Here is a 20,560-nt window from a genome sequence, read left to right as displayed (position 1 = left end):
AAATTCTGCTCAGTAACATGCTTCAGATTTATTTATGAATTAATTTTGAATGTAGGTATCAAATTATTTCAAGTCAAAAATTAAAGAAAAATTCATTGAAATGTCACTTTACACTGGCTGAAGCATATAACATGCATAAAGTTAAAGCATCAGGAATAAAAGTGTTAAATTCAAAAACAAACATATGTTCTACCCAGTGAAAAGAATTAATAAACTAATATTAATATGAAATGACAGAAGAACTTAGACTTTTCTGTGAAAGTGTCTCTTAGGTAGTGTGTTACTCTCTGCACAATGAGGTATGGTAGTTTATCCATAGACCAAGGCAATAGAGTAAAATCATGAAAGACAGAAATTTCTGGCATGTATTTTTGCTGCCTTTAGATTCCACAAATATCTTTATTCATCTTTCATTATTTAAATTTAACTTATATACTGTTATCTTCAAACTTATACATCATATAAATAAATATAAAAGAAAATATGTGGTTCTTTATTCTAGGTTGCCACTTGGACTGGCCATTTTTGACAGAATTTGACAAATTTCTTTGCAATTTTCTTTTTATTTTCTGAATCTAACTCTGAAGTCCATGTTAATTTCCTTCTGCTTTAAACAGAAATTATAAGAGCATTGATCTAATATTTAGCATTGGAACTAATGTTTAGCATTCATATCTGACAGATAAAAGATTAACTATGGTAACTGAATTCATCATTCCTGAGTTTTTGTCCTGGGTCTTGCATTGAATACAAATATGCCTTCAGCAACACACAAAGGGGGGATGCCTCAGGATCAGCACATATGTCTCTATTTGCCCTATCTAATATTGCATCATTTTAACTTTTAAAGCAATGCCTGCAGGTTACTATGATTTTCCACCTATTAAATGCTAAATCTCTGTCAAGTAAGGATTTAAATTTAAATTGGGGTGTTGGAAGCTATTTCTAGACACATTTGTATCTAATAAATGTCTGGATATTCAGAAATTACCAGTGTAAAAGTTCTTAAAAAGCTCACATTTCAATTTGACTTTGCATTTTTAAGAAATAGACTCACTGCTGTGAATTTTGACTTCTGCATAGTTTTGTCCATAAAATCAGGGGAAAATAGCTTATTCAGTTGTAAGTGTAGACTCTTCTAGCTTTCCAGAAGGAAAAGATTATATTTAAGCAAGATTTTTTTTTTAACTCTCAGCTGAAATTTTAGGTGAATATAACAGTAATAATAAAGTCCTAAAAATTAATATACTGATGTTTAATTTCTTACATCTATATTATGCACAATTTTATAACTTTAAAAATTGATAAGAAACAGTAAAATATTAAAGATTTACTTGTAAATGTAGTAGATTTACTCACAATTAATTTACTCTTGCCAAATAAATCTTTCATCATGAGTGTTTTACGGGTATGTTAATGAATTAAAATTTCTGGAGAAGGACACACCAAAACATCAGAATGGTAGGAAAACCAGATGGCAGTATTTTTCATATAATACAAATGTAGATCAAACATACTTATTATGACTGATTTGGTACAGGAAGTATTTTAATCCTGCTGTAGATGTTAGAATATTAAACTCTGGAACAGATGGATCACAAAGGAGTATCACAGAAACTATTAGAATTCAAAATGGCATATTTTAACATAGTTATTATGAGGCTGTGGTGTTTTGGTTTGGTCTTTTTTTCTTGAAAAGGCTTTATCATACACGTTTATAACTGAAGGTCCTTATTTATCCTTCCAGATATAAACAGAAGAATTAGTAGAAAAACATAAACTCATGCCCATTACTGGAAATTCAAAGAGCTTCCATTTTTTTAATGAACCATGTGCTAAGCCTTCTTCATTTGCTCTCTAATCAGTTTGGTATGAAAGAAAAATCTCACTTTTTACTTTTTTTTAGATTATGGAAAAATTATATTGTAGCATAATAGATCTAATTTCAGGTTAATAAAGACTGGTTTAAAATGTGATGTCAGGACTCATTTTGACCTTAACAATGAGGTGGCATTGTCTCTCTATTCACAATAAGAGGAAAAGTGAACAACCAAATGCATGTGTGCACACACACACACACACATGCAGAAAACCTGTTTTTTTAGAACACATTGAATAAAAAATGCAAGTACTTAAAACTGCACTGAAAAATTATTTTGTGAGCTTATTCACCCAAATCCATGCTATGTTAATTTAGCAATTCTGAAAATTCCCATATAAATTTTCATACTATTATGTTGTAGAAAAAATGAAAGTCTCATTATTTACCAGACTCCCTGAAAAAAAAAAGGAAAAAAAAATAAATTGTGAAATTATTTTCATAAAGTAGAATAGCAGATCTTTCAGCTTGTGAGGTTCATTAGAATATTACTAATCACTTTGCATTAATATCTGACATACATGACACAAAACAAAGAGTGATATATAGGGATAAATCAAGTCTGAAATAGTTTCAATATGCTGTCTTATGTAAAGAGACGTAGAAGTTATTTAAGGAATCACCACTGAACTGGTCTGGCAGCAGGAAAATAGGAAGGGAAAAAAAAAACCTTGACAAGTAGGTGGTGCTCCATCCATCTGAAGTCTTTCCCCTAGTCGGCATGTCAGGATCTCATTGCCAACCAGGGTAAAGCCTGGTTGACACTGGTACCTTATTATGTCTCCTGTTCAGAAAAAACAACACAGGGAAAAACACAAACAAACAAAAGAAGCATTAAACAGCAATTAACTGTGGCTTTTAGCTTTGAAAACATTATTGATTAATGAAGTTTCTTAACACCATATTATACAATGGGCTAAATGACCTCTGGCATAAACAACTTTGATTAGTCTTAGAAATGTGGTAAATGATCTTTGTGTTGCAAACTGTGCTGCATCTATCACTTCTTTCCACGACATTATTTGTTAGTTAGTTTGCTAAGTTGTCTGGGTTTGACTGATGCTATGTGAAGTAAATGCCCACAAAGCTTTAAGCAATATAATTTATATGATAACCATTATGAAACTAAATAAAGGTCTAAGATCAAGTCAGAAATTCATCCAATCCTGAGGGGAAAAAAAATTAAATAGCAAATGGATTTGTTGATGCTATCTAGATTTGGCATCTGAGAATACGAAATTGTCATATTTTAATTAAGAAACCAAAAATTCATATAGTTTTATGCACCAATAAAAGTATAAACTTGCATATCCCAGCAGCTCTGTTTTTATGTTTGTATTACATAGTAAAGGAAAAAAATGTAATTTCTCTTTTTGACCTACATAACTAATCATCTATTGGTGCATATACTAAAAAAAATATTTTCTTTGCCATCATGTGAGCAAAACTAGCTGACCAGACATCTGAAATCAGATAATATAAATCATATTTCTTTGAAATATAGGTGGCTAAGTAATATTATTGACATGTCTCAGAAAGTGAGAATGTCATCCTCTTCCTCTTAAATTTACAAATTCGATTTTACGTTTTAGGTCACAGAAGCTTAATTCTGCCATAGAATATACCATTGTCTACATGTTTTCTTATGGGTTTTGTTTGTTTGTTTCAGTGTGATACAATATTTTATATTAAACAGTATGAAAGGTGTATTTTAAAATTAAGTTTATTACAAAGAGTTTTTGTAAACATAGATGGGATTCAGGAAGCATAGGGAAGAGGAGTGATTTCTTAAAAAATGTATTTTAAAAATCTAAAATATTGCAAACATGATTTCCATTCTGAAGAGCACCCTGTGTACAGCAAATTTATTTCATAAACAAATTCTGCCTTTTTTTTTTTTTTATTTAATATTACCTATTTCGAATTCGTCATCCTCAGCTAGAATTTCAGCATTTGGTATATTTGCTGGAGGCTGGCAGACACGGAGCTGATAGGCTATAAACAGGAACAAACACAGTTGACATTGTCAAACAGTTATCATAGCCATGCAATAACTGATTTAATATCTACCAGGATAAACATAAAAACTCTATTTATTTTGAAACTTTGAAAAGAATCAAAAGAAAGGAAATTAAAAAAACGTTGTGTCTGCACTCTCAAATAGTTAGTTCTAGTGGCGAAACCCTCTTCGTAAATAACATAAGCAGTTTATAAGTGGTTGCCAATTTTCTCACTAGAGCAATCCCCGTCAAAAAGCAAGTATTTGTATTTTTCAATCATTATATTGTTTGGTTTTATTTGTTTGGTTTTTTTTTCTTTTTACAATACAATTTTATTGTTGAACTCTTCCACTTTTGAAGCCTTGTAATAAATATATGTTTTGGTTTCCCACAGATTATACAGAGGCAGCATAACTAATTGACAGTAGCATTGTGAAAGTGAAATATCCTAATAAATAAATAGTTATGGAGCACACATAACCTGCAGATAGTGCTAGAGAATAATCCTGCTTTCAAAATTCTCACTTGAAGTTTCACATGAAATAATTTTCTGAGACTTAGCACATGAGGGAACAGCCAGGCAAGATAACCACGTGAAATAAATAGAAAGATAAGCAGGAAGCGTATGCAGAAGTCATTCAGACTGATTTTTTTTCCCCAGAGATCCAAAGAGAATGAGCCCATGTTTGGAGACAGACAAAATAAAATATGATCTTAATAAAATTAGGACAGAAATCTGGCAAAAGAAATCACTTGGACATATTTTTACCTACAGTGGAGTCTTCCCTGTATTAAAGTGTACATTCAGGATGAAGTATGGTTGGTTTTCATTAACATTTTCAAACATCTTTTCATACAGCGTTAGTTTATAGGATTTCTCTTTAGCACAAAATATCATCTATTTATGTTAGATGACAGTTCAGCTTCAGTAATACACATTCTTGGTTGCTTCATGTGATTAGATCCTTCAGTACTCTAATTGGTCAAACTTTTGAAAAATCACAAAATTTATACCTTAAGTAAGACCTTTTGTTACTAATGAGTCACCCTTACATGATATCTTCCTATTACACTCCTTTTCTTCAATCATGTAATGAAGATCTTAAATCAGTGAGTCAGAAAGCCTTAGAATAATGCAATTTAAAATAAACACCAATTAAACAAGAAACAGCCGTGCTGTTTGCATCTTAAGAAAAAAAATAATAAAAATCACAAAATTAAAAATTGATTAAATAAATAAGTCATACAATTCATCTCAAATGTCTCTCATTTTAGGGTAACAGAGTATCATTAATTTTAATCCCAAAATTATTTATTTAAAATAAATTTGACTCCTAGGTTTTATTTGACTCCCTGACTACCTTGCCTTTATTACTACAATTTTTGTTCAGCTGATGTGAAGGATCACAGACTCCAAGATACAGATTTATTTATCTTGACAACATTAGTACAAAAATCATTTAAAGTTTCTTTATAAGTAATCTTTGTGCTGCCTGGCTTGCATCTTTATTGCACATTAGGGCCCACACCTGTGGTATGATAATTTTCACAACAAAAGAAACAAGTAAAAGGAGATCTTTAGAGACACTTTAATACTAGCAAATTACTAGACCAGAAGAAATAGCCTCAAGTTACTCCACATGAGATTGGAATTAGTAAAAATGTGTTAAACAAAAGGGTTGCCAAGCATTGGAACAGGCTGCCCAGGGAAGTGATGGAGTCACCATCCCTGGAGGTATTTACAAGACAAGTAATGTGCTATTTTTCAACATGGTTTAGTGGTAGAATTGGCAGTGTTTGGTTTATAGTTGGACTTGAGAATCTAAAAGGTCTTTTTCAATCTGAATAAATGTATGGTTCCATAAGCTTCTTAGCATATGTTTGGTCATATACTGATAAATTAGTAGATATCAGTACATATGGACTCATTAATGAATACAAAATGACATTCTGTCCTTTGCAAGTTGATACATGCAATTTAGATGCCAAGATTTGGAATGGAAATTGTGATCCCTCTCTGCCTAGCCCTGCTAGAGTCTCTACTCCATAATCAGTGCTGGTGGGTTTCTTTTTCATTGTAGGCTATATGTATTTTTCTGTATTGTTTTGCTTAGCTTAAACTTCCTTTAATCCCATCAATTCTGTCTATCTGTATTCACAACTGTCTTAAATAAGTCAAAAAGAAAGTCTTCTAGTCACAATATTTGACCAGGATCCAGAAAACAGGATGTAGCCTGTTCCTGTTTTCTAGGACATTCAATCCAACGAGCATTGACAAAGCACCTGAACCCACCCTTTCTTCTCAATCTGTTTCCTGGTAATTATAACAATGTAAAAGACACTTGGCCACAGAGAGTCTGTATGAGTACAAAATGATGCAGAATTCAGTGAATTAACTCACACACATTTTCATTCAGCCAGTATTTAATTCAAGGGCAGATTAATGTTAATTACACTATATAGTTCACTATCATTGAACTATACAGGGTAGAAAACAATATATCATAGGTACAGTTCACTAGCATTGGTATCTACAAAAACAACACTTGTTTCAACATAAGCAAAAGTCAGAAAGAAAGAAATTTAATGTCCTCCAAAAACATTTAAATTTCACAGGAATTTTAAGAGCACTGTAAAAAATAAAAGTATGTGCACCTTGAACTTAAGGATCTTGATGCTGCCTTCTTAGTCCATGTCTCATCACAGTGCAGTCTTTTTATTTTTGTCTGACTAATAGTAAATTTAATATCTGGTCAAGAAAATAACTTAGTTTCATCATTCATGTTAGTCTTTCATATGTTTGCATTACCCTAGTAATGGTCAATCATATAATGATAGCAACTCTTCTTAGAAAAAGCAACTGATTTTTTTCATGCCTTTTCTTCCTCCAGTGACCAGTATAAACAATAAAAAAGTTAATTTGTCACACTTACCATGATAACTAAGTACAAAGAAGCCACTGGTAGTAAAGTCACTGTGAAACTTTATCAGAATCTGATTGGAAGTGCTATAGACTGATTCTAATGCAGTGTTGCCACTGAACTGTCCAATTTGAGGGGAAGTTTGGTCTGGTCCATCCCTAAGAAAAACAAACAGAATAATTTTTTTTTCCATTTTTGGTCCAAATAAATATAATTCCTCCAAATTTTACGTGAATGCAGTAAATTTTCCCTAGATTATACTAAAAGACACGACACAACTAGAATAAGATAAAACAGACATCAAGGGCTGAAGACCTTTTCATATCCTGTGTGTGGACTGAATATTAATTCAACCACCTTTTGAAAGTCAAATTCTTACTTTCTAATAAAAATTGCAGCCAACTCAAAATTACTGTATTTGTGATTGTACTTCACCTACTTGCCACAACCTCTGATGACATTTGTATATCTCTACTTTCAAATGTGGCTATCAGGAAATAAATAAAACTAATACTGTTCATGTTCTCCAGTCTTTTGAATCTGATAATTTCTAGGAAAATTGAGAGATAAATAGTGTTGTTAGAATTAATTAATAGAATAACTTGAAAATACAAGAATGAATATTGGCTTTAGCAAAAATAAACCCAAAATGCTTACAGACTGCTGAATACAAGATTCCCCTTGAAAAGTGAATGTTGACATTAATAAATACACATTTTATTTGCAATGCTTGTTCTACATTACTTTTACATATACTCTAATGTCAGCATTTTTTAACCTGACTTTTCTCCCCATAATTAATTGCTTTAATGTTATCATTTACATTTTACAGTATATATGGATAGATAAGAATTGATTTAAAGTTTATTTTTGTGAGTGATTCAGAGTTTTCTCAATTTGTTGTTATGTTATGAATTTTATATGAATGGTCATGTCTTTAAGTATTAATATAATTACTGGCAGCTTTAACCAAAACTGAGTATGGTATGTAGCTGATTAATTTCTTGAATTCTTCTTCATATGAATGCGTTGATATTATTTTGTACTATTTATTATTATTTAGACAACACATGTAGTGCTGGTAAGATCATTGCTACCTTATGGAAAAATGAAATACTCATTTCAATAGAAATTAAATTAAAATTAGTACTAAACAGTAGTGGAACTGTACAGAGAACAGCATCATGATACAAGAGTATTAACTGTTCATCCTGGATTCCTTCCAGATTAGAATTATCAAATATTAAGCAATAGAAAATTAAATTTAAAAATATTTTTTCAATAGTTATTAGCACAATATATTTTAAAAGAAAATAATTTCAAAATAAAAATATGGATATTCTTTATTTTGAAAATTTTACAGTAATATGTCCAAATTATGGCATATTGACCCTTTCCTCTGTTTTAGCAGGGAAATTGTATGCTTTGAAGCATTTGAATTGTGAATAAAATGTGGGTTTTTTTCCTTTGGAAACTACTATAAAATTTTTGATCTGTGCTATAAATAAATAGTATCACAGAAATGGTATAAGCTATGCAATTAAATAGCCATCATGTATATAATACAATTTTTACATGTGTACAAATGAGGACTAAGGACATTAAGTGTCTTCAAATATGTGGTGGGGGATTAATCTGATAGGTTTCTGCTGGGGGTCATCATGCAGAGCCATGACAGACATGGATTCAAGTACACGAGAATATAATTTGTTTACAGTTCTTGTTAGCTCAATTCTTTCTGTCATAGACAAATACAAATAGAGCCTCTTGCTTTATGTGCTTTTAAGAATAAAAGAAGCAAGCTTGGAAGAAATTAATGAAGTGTTGTTCTACTTTAGTTTCTAGTAGTCCTTTTCTAAAACGCTAATACACACATCTGAAACCTCTTATCACTCCTTTCTTAAGCATTGTTTCTCTTGATTGTTGATGAGCTATTAAAGCATATCTCTGTATGATTTTCTTTGTTGACAAACTGAGAAACATTACTGTTTTCACTGGACAAAACTCTTGTCCAGAGTTATCTAGAGGGAATGGTGCGTTGAAAAACAGCAACTCAGTCATTATTCCTAGAGATAACTCCAGTTTCAAGGGGAAAGTCACAAATATACTTAAATTCATATTTGTTTACATAGTGTCACATGAAGATTAAATAACCATCAAAAGATTTTTCTTACCAGACAGTTATGAAATCATATATCGGTTCTGTTTGGAGAACTGTGAAGTTGATGTAGATTCCGTTCCCAGGTGGAACTCTTACAAGCCAGAAGCAGTCTTGAAAGTTTGGGTACTCATCAGGGTATCCTGGAGAGTATATGGTGCCATTCATTGCAGTTATGTTTCCTCCACACAGAGCTATAAAAAAGACACTTTTTAAAAATAGACAGTAAATGCTTTTTACATTCTACTTACACTATATAGAAGCCCTAGTTTGGAATACATTTGGTGCACTTAACTTCATTGCATATGACCATTCTTGTGCAAAGAAAACAGATTTTATTCAGCTTTGTGCAGAGTCAGAAGTCTATTTTGACAGTATTGGTCATATAAAAGTTAAAAAAAAAATAAAATTCTGATGTCACAAATAATATCAGAACTGGAATTAAATATATGTATACATACAGGGTAAAATTCCCCTCACAACTGAAAATTACTTTGTTAGGCCTTTGTGTATATTCCAGCTACAAATTAGCAACAAATCACATTAATTTTTTTCATGTGTGGTCACAAAAAGATAGCGAAGTGAAATTAACACATGAAAGAAGGCACATAAAAGGTTGAGGGGTGGGTGAAGATTAGAGGTGAACTTCAAAATTAAAACATTGTGTCCAATAGTATGAATACTAATTTTGTATTTATGGATATAAATTCTGGTAGATAAAGTAAGGGTCTTCTCTGTAATTCATGTTGAAGAGTACTAATTTTAGATACCATACAGATTCTGGATTTTCATAATTACGTATTTCTGAAAAACTATTAGTCCAAATTAGATTATTTTCTCCATAGATTTCAGATGAATGTTGACTATGACACTACCCAGTTATTGCAGAAGAGAAATGTTATACAAGTCTAGTCCTGGAAAAGTAAGCAAAACTTAAAATTGTATAATTTGCTTTATTTTGCATACATTTATTTTGCCCACTCCACCCCACAAGGTGCGCTGTATGGCAACACAGATTTTCTAAAATATGTTGAAAAATTTCTAACCAGAGCAGTTTTGACATACAGGTTTGACATATATGAGTTATGCATTGTTTGTATTTAAGCAAAAGCATGTGTTGTGGTTTATGTTTATACACTTTGGTGCTGAACTGTAGGGTAAGGAGACCTTCACAGTGATACTTCAACCATTCAGACTCAACAGCTTGGGCACAGCTTTTCTTCAGCTTAAACCTTAAAGTCTCAAGGGGGGTTGAGCAGTACAGACAGAAATGGTTTTGCAGCCAGGTCTTAAGGGAGTGAAGATATGGTCTGATGACTGTCAGGCAACAAGATTTCTTGGAAAAGGAGAGGGAATACAATTCAAACAGATTAAAGCAAGGGAGATGAGTTAAGAAGGGTTAGAGTATTAGATGATGCTGAGCACAGGTTAAAAGAATGTTAGGTGCATCAGGATGCAAGAGAACAAAACTGTTTAAAGGGGAAGCGAGTTTAGTCATATTTAATTCAGATTGTCTGCTTCAAAAAGTCTGAGGAATTAAAGAAGCCTTGGTATATCTTGTATTACAATAAAGACATTAAAGAAAATACAGATTTAAGACATGCCATGTATTTCTGGTACTAGGCATATACAAAAAAAGCCTACTTCATTTTAATGCTTTTGAACACAAGGCCTTTATCTCAAATCAAACCAAGCAGAACTAGAAGATAACTCATTATCTTTTTCCTGCAACAATAAAGAAAAAATAAAAAGCAACTCATAAACATCTGTAGCATAAAAATGTCACAAACCCTTTACTAAAAATACCAGAGTGAGTATCTGCACAACACCCCATCTAATTTAAAAAATCTGTCTAGGAGCTGAGTAGTGTTGACAGTCTGTAATCATGCAGCAAACATGTATCTTAGATCTCTATTATCAAGTTGGTGGATTTTTTAATCTTCATTTTTCATATCAAATTAAGTAGAAACAAAAACCATTCAGACACTGTTCAGGAACTTAATCAAAATTGATACTCAGAGCAACAACATGCTTTGGGCATCTTAGAATTTACTAATTAAGTTCTTGGTTCAGGTAAGGCATTTCAAAGAAACAGAATCATTGTATTCAATAAATTGTTCTGATTGTGAGGCACAGAAAATACAGCTAAAACAAACTAACAGGAAAATCTAAGTGTTTAGCTGTTAAGACATGAACTACAAAGACATTACTATTCCACAGGATGCAGAAAATGGGTGGTGAAGTTAATTATAATGAATTAACTTCTTCCCCTTTCAAAAAAAAAAGACAGTGTAGGTGTGTCATCTGTCTTTTAGAAGGTTTCCCCTTCTGAATTCAGTATCAGTTAGGTCTTAATTTAGCTACCACATCCCCCAGAAATTCCTACGGCTCACTGACTCCAGAAGGAATTTTGAATAATGAAGCTTTTAATTTAAGTACCAAAATTTGGATATATCGTGCAAAACAGAGTGCAAAAATCCAGAAAACAGGAGAGCTTTTTATTTTCCATTTGGGTGATTGCATTTGACTTTGGAGATTTTTTTGGGGGTGGGGTGTTGCTGTGTTGTTGTTGGGGGTTTTTATTTGGGCATTTCTCTCCCACATGATATTGAGGATCCCATTCTCAATGATGAGTTTTACCGTTCAATATAAAGGGAAGCAAGGCCTTTAAGTGGAGGACTGACCTTCTTTGGCCAGCTGCTTAGAGACAGGCTCCTTTCAGCATAGCTAGGGAGGAGATAAACACCTCCACAGAATCATCACAGTCATTCTGTCTCCTTAAAATTAAAGCTGTATGCAAGTCACAGTTTCTTGAACCTTCTTAATTGTTTCAAGTAAAAGTGAAAAAAAAAAAGTAAAATGTTAAAAAAAATGTAATTTTAAAAGAATTCCATTCAGAAAAAACATGTACAAACAATTTCACAGAGCATTGGCTGGAGGACAATTTTGCTCTAGACCACCTTTAACATTTCTTTCTAACTGATAAGAAAGAACTTTAGTGGCCAGAATTGGTAGATTCAGTTACTGAAGCTTTTATTCTTAATTTAATCCAGAGTTTTTATGACATTGCCTGTCACTGTTAGACACAAAATGATTCACACAGACACAGCTTAAAGTGTGATGAAAAAGGAAAGAAGTTTATTTGTTCTTTCAGAATTTATAGGTTTTCAACAACCTCCAGGGATTGGGTAGTCAGGTTACCACCTTCCCAACCACACTGGCTGTGACAGATGTCTATCAAAAGGCATATCTTTAATGGAATGTATAAACATTTATGTTTATAGTTACTTTCCTGGGAAAGTGGCTAGAAATTATGAAAAAAATATCGAAAGGTCTGATTCTCAGGGTGACAATTGCCTCACCTAGATGACAAGCAGCATGTATCTCCACATTCCAGACTAACCTTCCAAAAGTAAACTTATTATCTCAGATAAGTTTTCAGAGATTTCATATTACAAAACATTTCATCTTCTCTGTTAAAATTTTAATGTGTGTCTTGTGTTGCAATGTGCAAAATTCAATACCTCCTTTGCAAAGACCCCACTGTAAAAACACAGGCCTCTATAAACCAAAAAGCTGAAATGACTTCAGTTAAAAGTCTTAGGAAGCCTTTCAAATGATGAAATGATTATAGGTCATCGGGGACATACCTTCACATCTGGGGAGAGGATGATTCCAATTGCGGCTGATGCCATGAAGACAAGTCAGAGCTGAATTTCCAATCAATGTGTAGCCAGGAAAACACTCAAATGAAATAGTTTGTCCCACAGTAAAGTCATTTCCAATAACAAAACCATTACGAAATGGTCGAGGATCAGGACAGCTTTGAAGCTGATATGCTGAAATAAACAATAATAATGGTGGAAAAATCAGTAAAATAAATACTGTGACTATCTCAAAAAAAAAGAACTTTCAATTAGAAAAAAATTAAAAGTCATGGACAGCCCATGGGAACCAAAGTTCCATGATGGTGATGATTAAATCATTGATTTTAATCCTGGAGAAGTACAGTGAAACCAGCTATGCTTCTGTGCTGCTAAGTAACATTTCTTTTTGCTGTTTGAAGATACTGTATCAAGATGGATGAAGTGCTTTTCTGATCCAATAGGGGTTGTCAGGTTTTACATTCTTATCTTTAGAGGAAAGGAGAAATAAACATGTCTATACATTTATTTGTTTTTCACAGAAGAATTAAAAGGCTCTATAATGAACTGGAATATCAAAGACTTTATATTGAACAAGTAAAATTTGAAAACAAGCTTTTCTCACACATCTTGGTGATTTTTTCCAAGAAGATTTGAAGCACTGTCTCTTTATTACCAATGTGAGAACAAATAAGCTGTGTACAGTCTGAAGTATAAGAATATCATGTTGTATATGTTTGAAAGAATCAGTTTGGTCTGATGTAGTTAAAACACAGAAAAGAACTTTCCAGTGTTTTGACAAATGGCAGTATCTCCAAAATTATTACTGCTACTATTAACAGTCCTACATTTTTACTGTCCTTAGCAGTTTAGGCCACAAATTGATTTTTTCTTTAAAAGCTAATTCTTTTTACAGTGGCTCACTTCCAGAACATTACACAGAGTTCAAATCAATTTGGACTTGTTACTATTAAAAGAGTAATAGAAGACTGCTCTAAAGTAAAATCTCTTTAAAACACTTTTAGGTGTTATTCATATAATGAAAACAGGTCTACTTTAAAATACACATTTGACCTTTTTTCATGAACAGTGGTGATCTAATCCCTTTTAAATGAAAATGCAATTCTATAAATAGAACTATGATCTCGTGATCTTCACCAGCTCAGCATGACCTACTTGGGTACAAAAGAACAAGAACCTTCAAGGAAATGGTGAACTAGGAAATAAAATGGATTTGGAGAATTTTGGGTTGGCATTAATTTGCACAAACCTACATGAATCCAGTAATACAAAACAGTATTTAGATCTATACCATCCAGAACCCATTACTCAAAATTAAAATTTCAGTATGCTTCCAATCATTGAATAGAGATGTTTCTTTTGTAAAGGCATGCAATGTAAATTTATATGTCACTCAGCTTCAGATACTGGCAATTACCTGTTTGCTGACATTTGACCTGACTCTAAAGAAAATATGCAATTAATTTTATTTTTTCATCTTAGCTTTCTTAATTCTTCTGTTCTATCTCAATGTTTAAAGCTTGGAACTGAAACATAAAATCTTTCTTCTTTATTTTTGGGAATCCCCAAAACCCAATAAAATCTTTAACAGCCACCTTGATCTCTCATAAGAATGTCCAAATCTCACCTTGATATACAATATGAAATCCTTGTTTGTTCTGTGAGTAATCACTGTGAAAGTATAAGCTGGTTTCATGGGTTGTGCTGAACAGAGAGGCTGGTAGCTGAGGCCCACTTAGTCTCCCAATAACGGTGCTAGTTTCTGTAGATCCACTCCTAACTTCTAAGTAATCGTGTATGGTCTCCGTTGAGAAATTCAAAAACTGCAGATGGACACCTGAAAAACATTGTCAGCTAATAAAAACCACCAGTACCAAAGCCAGGAGGGATAATAAGGCATGTACATCTTACAGTGATAAAGGCAGAAAATAACCAGGTGGAAATCCATGTGCTACTTGGCAAATGTCTGTATGTTTTCCAGTCCTAATGTGTGTGGAGCTGCACATCTATCTCCTGCCAGAAAACTTTAAATTGGACTAAATGGTGAGCAGAAAGGCTTTGGGTCCAGCTCAGGGTATCAGGCAGGCAGAGCCTCTGCTGGTACACCAAGAACTTGTGAAAGCAGAGTACATGAGGAATGAGTGCTCCCCCACACACTGTGGGGTATAGTTTTGGTGACAGAAATTTCTGATTATTTGGTTCAGTAAGGAATAGGAAGGCAGCTTACTATTCATTAGGAAGTCATCTCTCCTAACCAGGTGATGTATTACAAAAATTATGTGGCATGAGAAGAAAATTCTATACACCGAATAGTTATAGAGTTCTTAAACATTCTCGTGTTTATAACATACTTCTACATAAGTTACAACAAAGAAAAATCTGTATTTTGTCTGGATATTTTGCAACTATGGCATGATAATGCAGTAGAACAGAATCACAGAATCAAATAGGTTGGAAGAGACCTTCAAGATCACAGAGTTCAACCTATGCCCTAACACCTCAAATACAGCATGGCAATCTTTTTTTAAACACATCCAGGGATGGTGACTCCACCATCTCCCCAGGCAGACCATTCCAGTACTTTATCACTCTTTCCATAAAAAAAATTTCCTAATATCTAACCTGTATTTCCTTTGGTGCAGCTTAAGACTGTGTCCTCTTGGTTCTATCAGGTGTTTCCTGTAGAAAGAGACCAACCCCCACCTGACTACAGACACCTTTCAGGAAGTTGTAGAGAGTGACAAGGTCACCTCTGAGTCTCCTTTTCTCCAGACTAAACAACCCCAGCTCCCTCAGCTGTTCCTCGCAGGGTTTGTGTCCCAAGCCCCTCACCAGCCTTGTTGTCTCCTCTGGATGTGCTCCAGCATCTCAACGTCCTTCCCAAACAGAACTCCAGGGGTGGCCTCACCAGTGCTGAGTACAGGGGGAGAATGACCTCCCTGCTCCTGCTGGCCACACTACCCCTGATCCAGGCCAGGGGCCATTGGCTTTCTTGGCCACCAGGGCACACTGCTGGCTCATGTTCAGCTGCTGTCACCAGCACCCCCAGGTCCCTTTCTGCCTGGGCACTGTCCAGCCACACCATCCCTAGCCTGTAGTGTTGCAGGGGGTTGCTGTGGCCAAAGTGCAGGACTTGGAACTTGGATTTATTAAACTTCACCTTATTGAACTCTGCCCACCCATCCAAACATTCCAGATCTCTCTCTGCAGAGCCCTCCTACCTTCCAACAGATCAACACACACTCCCAGCTTAGTGTCATCTGCAAATTTACTAATGAAGGACTCAATACCTTCATCCAGGTCATCAATAAACATATTGAATAGGATTGGCACCAGCACAGACCCCTGAGGGACACCACTGGTGACTGGCTGCCAGCTGGATGCAGCACAGTTCACCACCACTCTCTGGGCCTAGCCATCCAGCCAGTTCCTAACCCATCACACAGTGCTCCTGTCCAAGCCTGGGCTGCAGCTTTTCCAGGGAATGCTGTGGGAGACAGTGTCAAAGGCCTTGCTGAAGTCTGAATAGACACATCCACAGCCTTTCCTGCATCCATCAGGTGGGTCAGCTGGTCATGAAAAGAGACCAAGTTGGTCAAACACAGCCTGCCCCTCCTAAACCTATGCTGGCTGGGTCTGATACCTTGGCCAACCTGTAACTGCTGCATGATGACACTCAGTATAAAGTTCACCATTACCTTATTTACTTACTGAGGTCAGGCTAACTGGTTTATAGTTACCAGGATCCTCCTTTCCACCCTTATTGAGAATGAGCATCACACTGGCCAGCTGCCAGTCATCTGGAACCTCACCAGTGGGCCAGGACTGTTGGTAAATGGTGGAAAGAAGCTTCACAAGCTCATCTACCAGCTCTCTCATCATCCTGGGATGGATCCCATCTGGGCCCATAGATTTATGAACATCCAAGCGCTCAGCAGTTCTGACTGCCTTCTTCTGGGTAACAAGGGTGTTGCCATTGGACACAAAATAAAGATGCATGTCTTCAGTTCAACAGCCAGAAGAAGATCATCAGAAGGGCTTTATTGTCTGTTTTTTGGTACGTTTTATAACGTGTGCCAATACAGACTTAACGTGTTTGGTAAAGGGAACAACACCTCTCTAGTCCCATTGGTGGGACAAGATAAACACAATCAGAATACAGAATTGTTTTGAGAACCATAAATTCATAAATATGAAATTGTCCTTAAGAGAAAGAATCTCTCAATGAACATTCCCTTGGGGGAAAAAAATTAGCCACTGGCAGGCTGAAAACCTTTTCAGACTCAGGAAATCAAGCCCACGCAAGGGGACCATTCTGCTCCCTGACACCATCTACCAACAGTAGTTTCATTAGAAAGATGATTGAGTCCTACTGGTGTTTCTGGCAAAGACAACCAACACAATTTCATAGAAAGCTGAGAGTAAAAGATATCTTGTCAGATAAATTATTGAAAGTCATGAATAGTTTTGTAACTCCTGAACTGTCATACCTAAATAATGTTTCTCATTGTCTTCTAGAACTTTCCCCCAGGATACCATGTAAAGGTTATGAATGATTTTCTGAAGCATGAAACATTTTATATGCAAGTTAGGTGCATAATTAAATTGCTGTTACCCTGATAATTTCTGTCTTGCTTTATCTGAAGACAGTCTATAAGTGATAAGAAAGCTCTTTCTTATAAGTGCCATTCTTTGACTTTGTCAGACTTCCAAATATTTCCTACACAAAGAACCAAGTTATATTTAAACTTTGCTCTTTATCTATCATGATATTTTGGCCTTTCATTTGATCCTGTGAACCATACACTTGTCCAAAGTTTAAGCAGTCATTAATAACTGCCAGCTCATATGACCTTGCTGTCAAGTTTTTTCCCTTTCACTAGCTTTTTTTGATACAAAAGCAGAAATACATTTTCGCCAGTCATCCTGCTCTCTGTATTGCACTGGCTTTCTCTTCAGGTTTCTGAATCTTATCGGTCTTCAAAGTATTCATTCCTTGCTCTGCCAGTACCACCTGTCTCTATTTATCTGAGACTTCAGCTTATTAATTAGACTGATTTTTTTGTATGCCTTCTTGCAGTTTGGACACTCTGCTTGAAAAAGTAGTTAATATATTTATATATGCTAATAAACACAGTGTCATTGGTAAAAACATTACACCATTAGCTAATATACAGTGGATAAGCTTCTGTAACTTGTAACTGGGAGAAAGTCTTCCTAAAAAGAGTTAAAGAAGTGAAAGTCTATAGAAGGTTCCCATGATGGTGTTTTTGAATTTTTTACTTCCTACACAGAAGAGTTGGACATAAGTGCCTCTACTAGATCAGAGTCACAACATCACTGAAACCAGTTTTAGTCATCACTTCTTCAAAGGTCACATTTTGCGTTTTACAGTGAAATTTTATAATTAAATTTAGTTTCAAACATATCTCATTTAGAAAAGGTAAGAAATGTCAAGCCTGTTTCAATCTGTGCAACCTTAGTTTTATTCTAGAAAATGAAGCATTTAGTTTTCTTACACATGAACTGGACAACAGATCATAAATCCAATTGATAAACTTCAGTTAGTACAAAGCAGTTCAGAACTATTGATTTTGGCGGTTAAACTTACTCATCCAAGAAACTGCTTCCAAAATTTCAGTAGTTGAATCTCCTGCCTAATGGAAGTCAAACTAAATAGTATGTTAATAATGTAGAGTGTAAATAAGAGTCTGAAGAGTTAAATTAGAATTATTGGACACATAAGCCTGGCAGAATGCAAGCAAAGTAAAAAGAGTAAGGAATCAGTACAGGAAGAGAGACAGGATAGTAGTAAAGTGAGGGAAGAGGCAGATGGTAATGTGTTCGGGATAAAAAGACAGAAGGTTCTGGATGCAGTTGGACATATAATTTTATTAAATTTTAAATTTAACCAATATTCCAGATTTTTTTATTATTTATTTTTTATTTATTTATTTATTTTATTATTTATTATTTATTCTTTATTAGCAAATGTCTTTGAAATCATCTGTCAAAATATCCTATTCCCTTACAGCTCTGAATATACTTTTTCCTGTGGATTTGATCCAGAAATAATGCACCTATTACTACTATATATACATATATATTTTTTTTTTATAACAAGCAGAAATCTATTTGGCATTATGACTCATAATGAAGCACTACGAATTGTCCCATCAGGCTAGCTAAAAATTCAGTAGTGGCAGAATTAAACTGTCAATGTTATTTCTAAAAAATGCTAAGACAAAAAAAAAAAAAAAAATCAATTATTGACTGTAATCTTGTGTGTTCTGAACAAAATGCAAACAAACAAATTGGGTTCTATATAGAAATCCCTATTCTAATATAATATATTTCCCCCAGATAAATTTTGTTAAGTCAATGTTGTGGAGTGTTTAATATTTTTCAATATAAACAACCCATGCAGAACAATTGGCTTTCATTTGAATCATAAAACTAGGCTCATGGGATTGCTAATCAAAAATACCACAGAACTGATTTTAAAAAGAGGAGGGAAAGAATCTGAACATATGGAGAAGAGTATGCTATTTGGGATGTCACACTCACTCTGGAAGGCCCAGAAAATCTGTATCATCAAGCAAAGAATATGACAGAAGATGGCAAGTATAAAATTGAAGACAAGAGACCCTATCTAAGAAAATGAGCACACCATTCCACTAGCATATAAAGAGAAAGATACAAGTGTACATGCTCCTTAAAAAGTGCCACATGTTAAAAAATTACATAGGACAAGTCTACTGGCTAGCTTTGAATAAAGATTTCACAATAAAATATGCATAGGATCCACCTAAAGTTGCTCAAGAGGCTAGGCAATGTAATTAAAATGTTGATAATATCTTCACAAAATCATGGTGAAATAAGAGAAGTTCTAGTGACTTAAAAAAGTCTAAATATATATTCACCTTTAAGACTACAAAAAGGACCTGGGAAATGGCAACTACAAGTTCACTGTTCATCCTTGGAAAAATTATGGAACTTGTTTATTTGGAGGCAATTTCCAAACATATAGAAGACAAAAAGACAGTTAGGAGCAGTCAACATGGATTTCCTAACAGAAAATAACAGTTAATCAACCACTATATCCTCCTATTATTAAAATGACAGAGGGGGAAAAGTATATATAATATACTTTCATTCTGCTATGGCTTTTGACTCAGTCTATAACATTCTCATTTGAAAGCTGAACATACATGAGCTTCATGAATAGAAAGGAAGTCTGTTAAAAATTAACATAACTTTGAAGCTCCAAGGGTGATAATCAGCCATTCAGTGGTTGGCAGCCAGTAACAAGCACAATATTCTGTGGGTTGCTATGGAAGCTTACATTGGTTTATGTCTTCAGAAGAGACTTGGAAAATGAGAATGTATCCTTAACAAATGTGTGGAGGATACTAAACTAGGGCTTGTGGATGATATACTAAATGGCACAGTTTTTGTCTAAAGAACACTAGAAAACTTAAGGACTGAGTAAATAAATGCTTCTTAAAGGTTTGCACAAGGAGAAGTACAAAATTCTACATCTGGAGTACAACATCCTTATCTGTTACAGGCTGGGGATTGATTATGTGAGTAGCAGTCCCAGCAAGACAGTTTCACCAGTCATGGGCTTGATCCAGTGCTCCTGACAATTCTACTTTGAGTGGGAAGTGTGACACCTTTAATTGGGAGGCCTCTACATTTCCTTAAAAAGAATATTTCTATGCTCAGCGAATTTCACCTAGGATATACAGAAAAGCTTAATGATAAAATAATAAATTAAAATGTAGCTTTAACTCCTGCTTTAACTTCTAAATTGACTTGGTGTAAAATATTCATGACAGCTATTTTTTTTTTGTTTGGTTTATGACTTCACAAAAAGAGAAATCAATCCTGTAAAGTTAAAAACTTGTGCTGAATCTTTATCAGAAAATTTTGGC

General features: G+C 34.2%; 1 protein-coding gene across 3 annotated transcripts in view; it reads right to left on the bottom strand.

Annotated features, from left to right (window-relative positions):
- CSMD3 (CUB and Sushi multiple domains 3) overlaps positions 1-20,560 on the bottom strand; it is a 574,655-nt gene that overhangs the window by 77,559 nt on the left and 476,536 nt on the right. For all 3 annotated transcript variants that reach the window (XM_086880080.1, XM_086880087.1, XM_086880091.1), the window contains 6 exons: positions 14,251-14,460; positions 12,609-12,797; positions 8,975-9,152; positions 6,813-6,958; positions 3,794-3,874; positions 2,550-2,663 (listed from right to left, as the gene is read on the bottom strand). In XM_086880080.1, coding sequence (XP_086736206.1) covers positions 2,550-2,663; positions 3,794-3,874; positions 6,813-6,958; positions 8,975-9,152; positions 12,609-12,797; positions 14,251-14,460 — 918 coding nt within the window. The remainder of the gene's footprint in view (positions 1-2,549; positions 2,664-3,793; positions 3,875-6,812; positions 6,959-8,974; positions 9,153-12,608; positions 12,798-14,250; positions 14,461-20,560) is intronic.

Source organism: Cyanistes caeruleus, chromosome 1 (genome assembly GCF_971803275.1).
Source record: "Cyanistes caeruleus chromosome 1, bCyaCae1.hap1.1, whole genome shotgun sequence".
NCBI lineage: Eukaryota > Metazoa > Chordata > Aves > Passeriformes > Paridae > Cyanistes > Cyanistes caeruleus.
The sequence above is the reverse complement of the archived record's forward strand: the minus strand, read 5'-3'. Positions and strand labels throughout refer to the sequence as shown.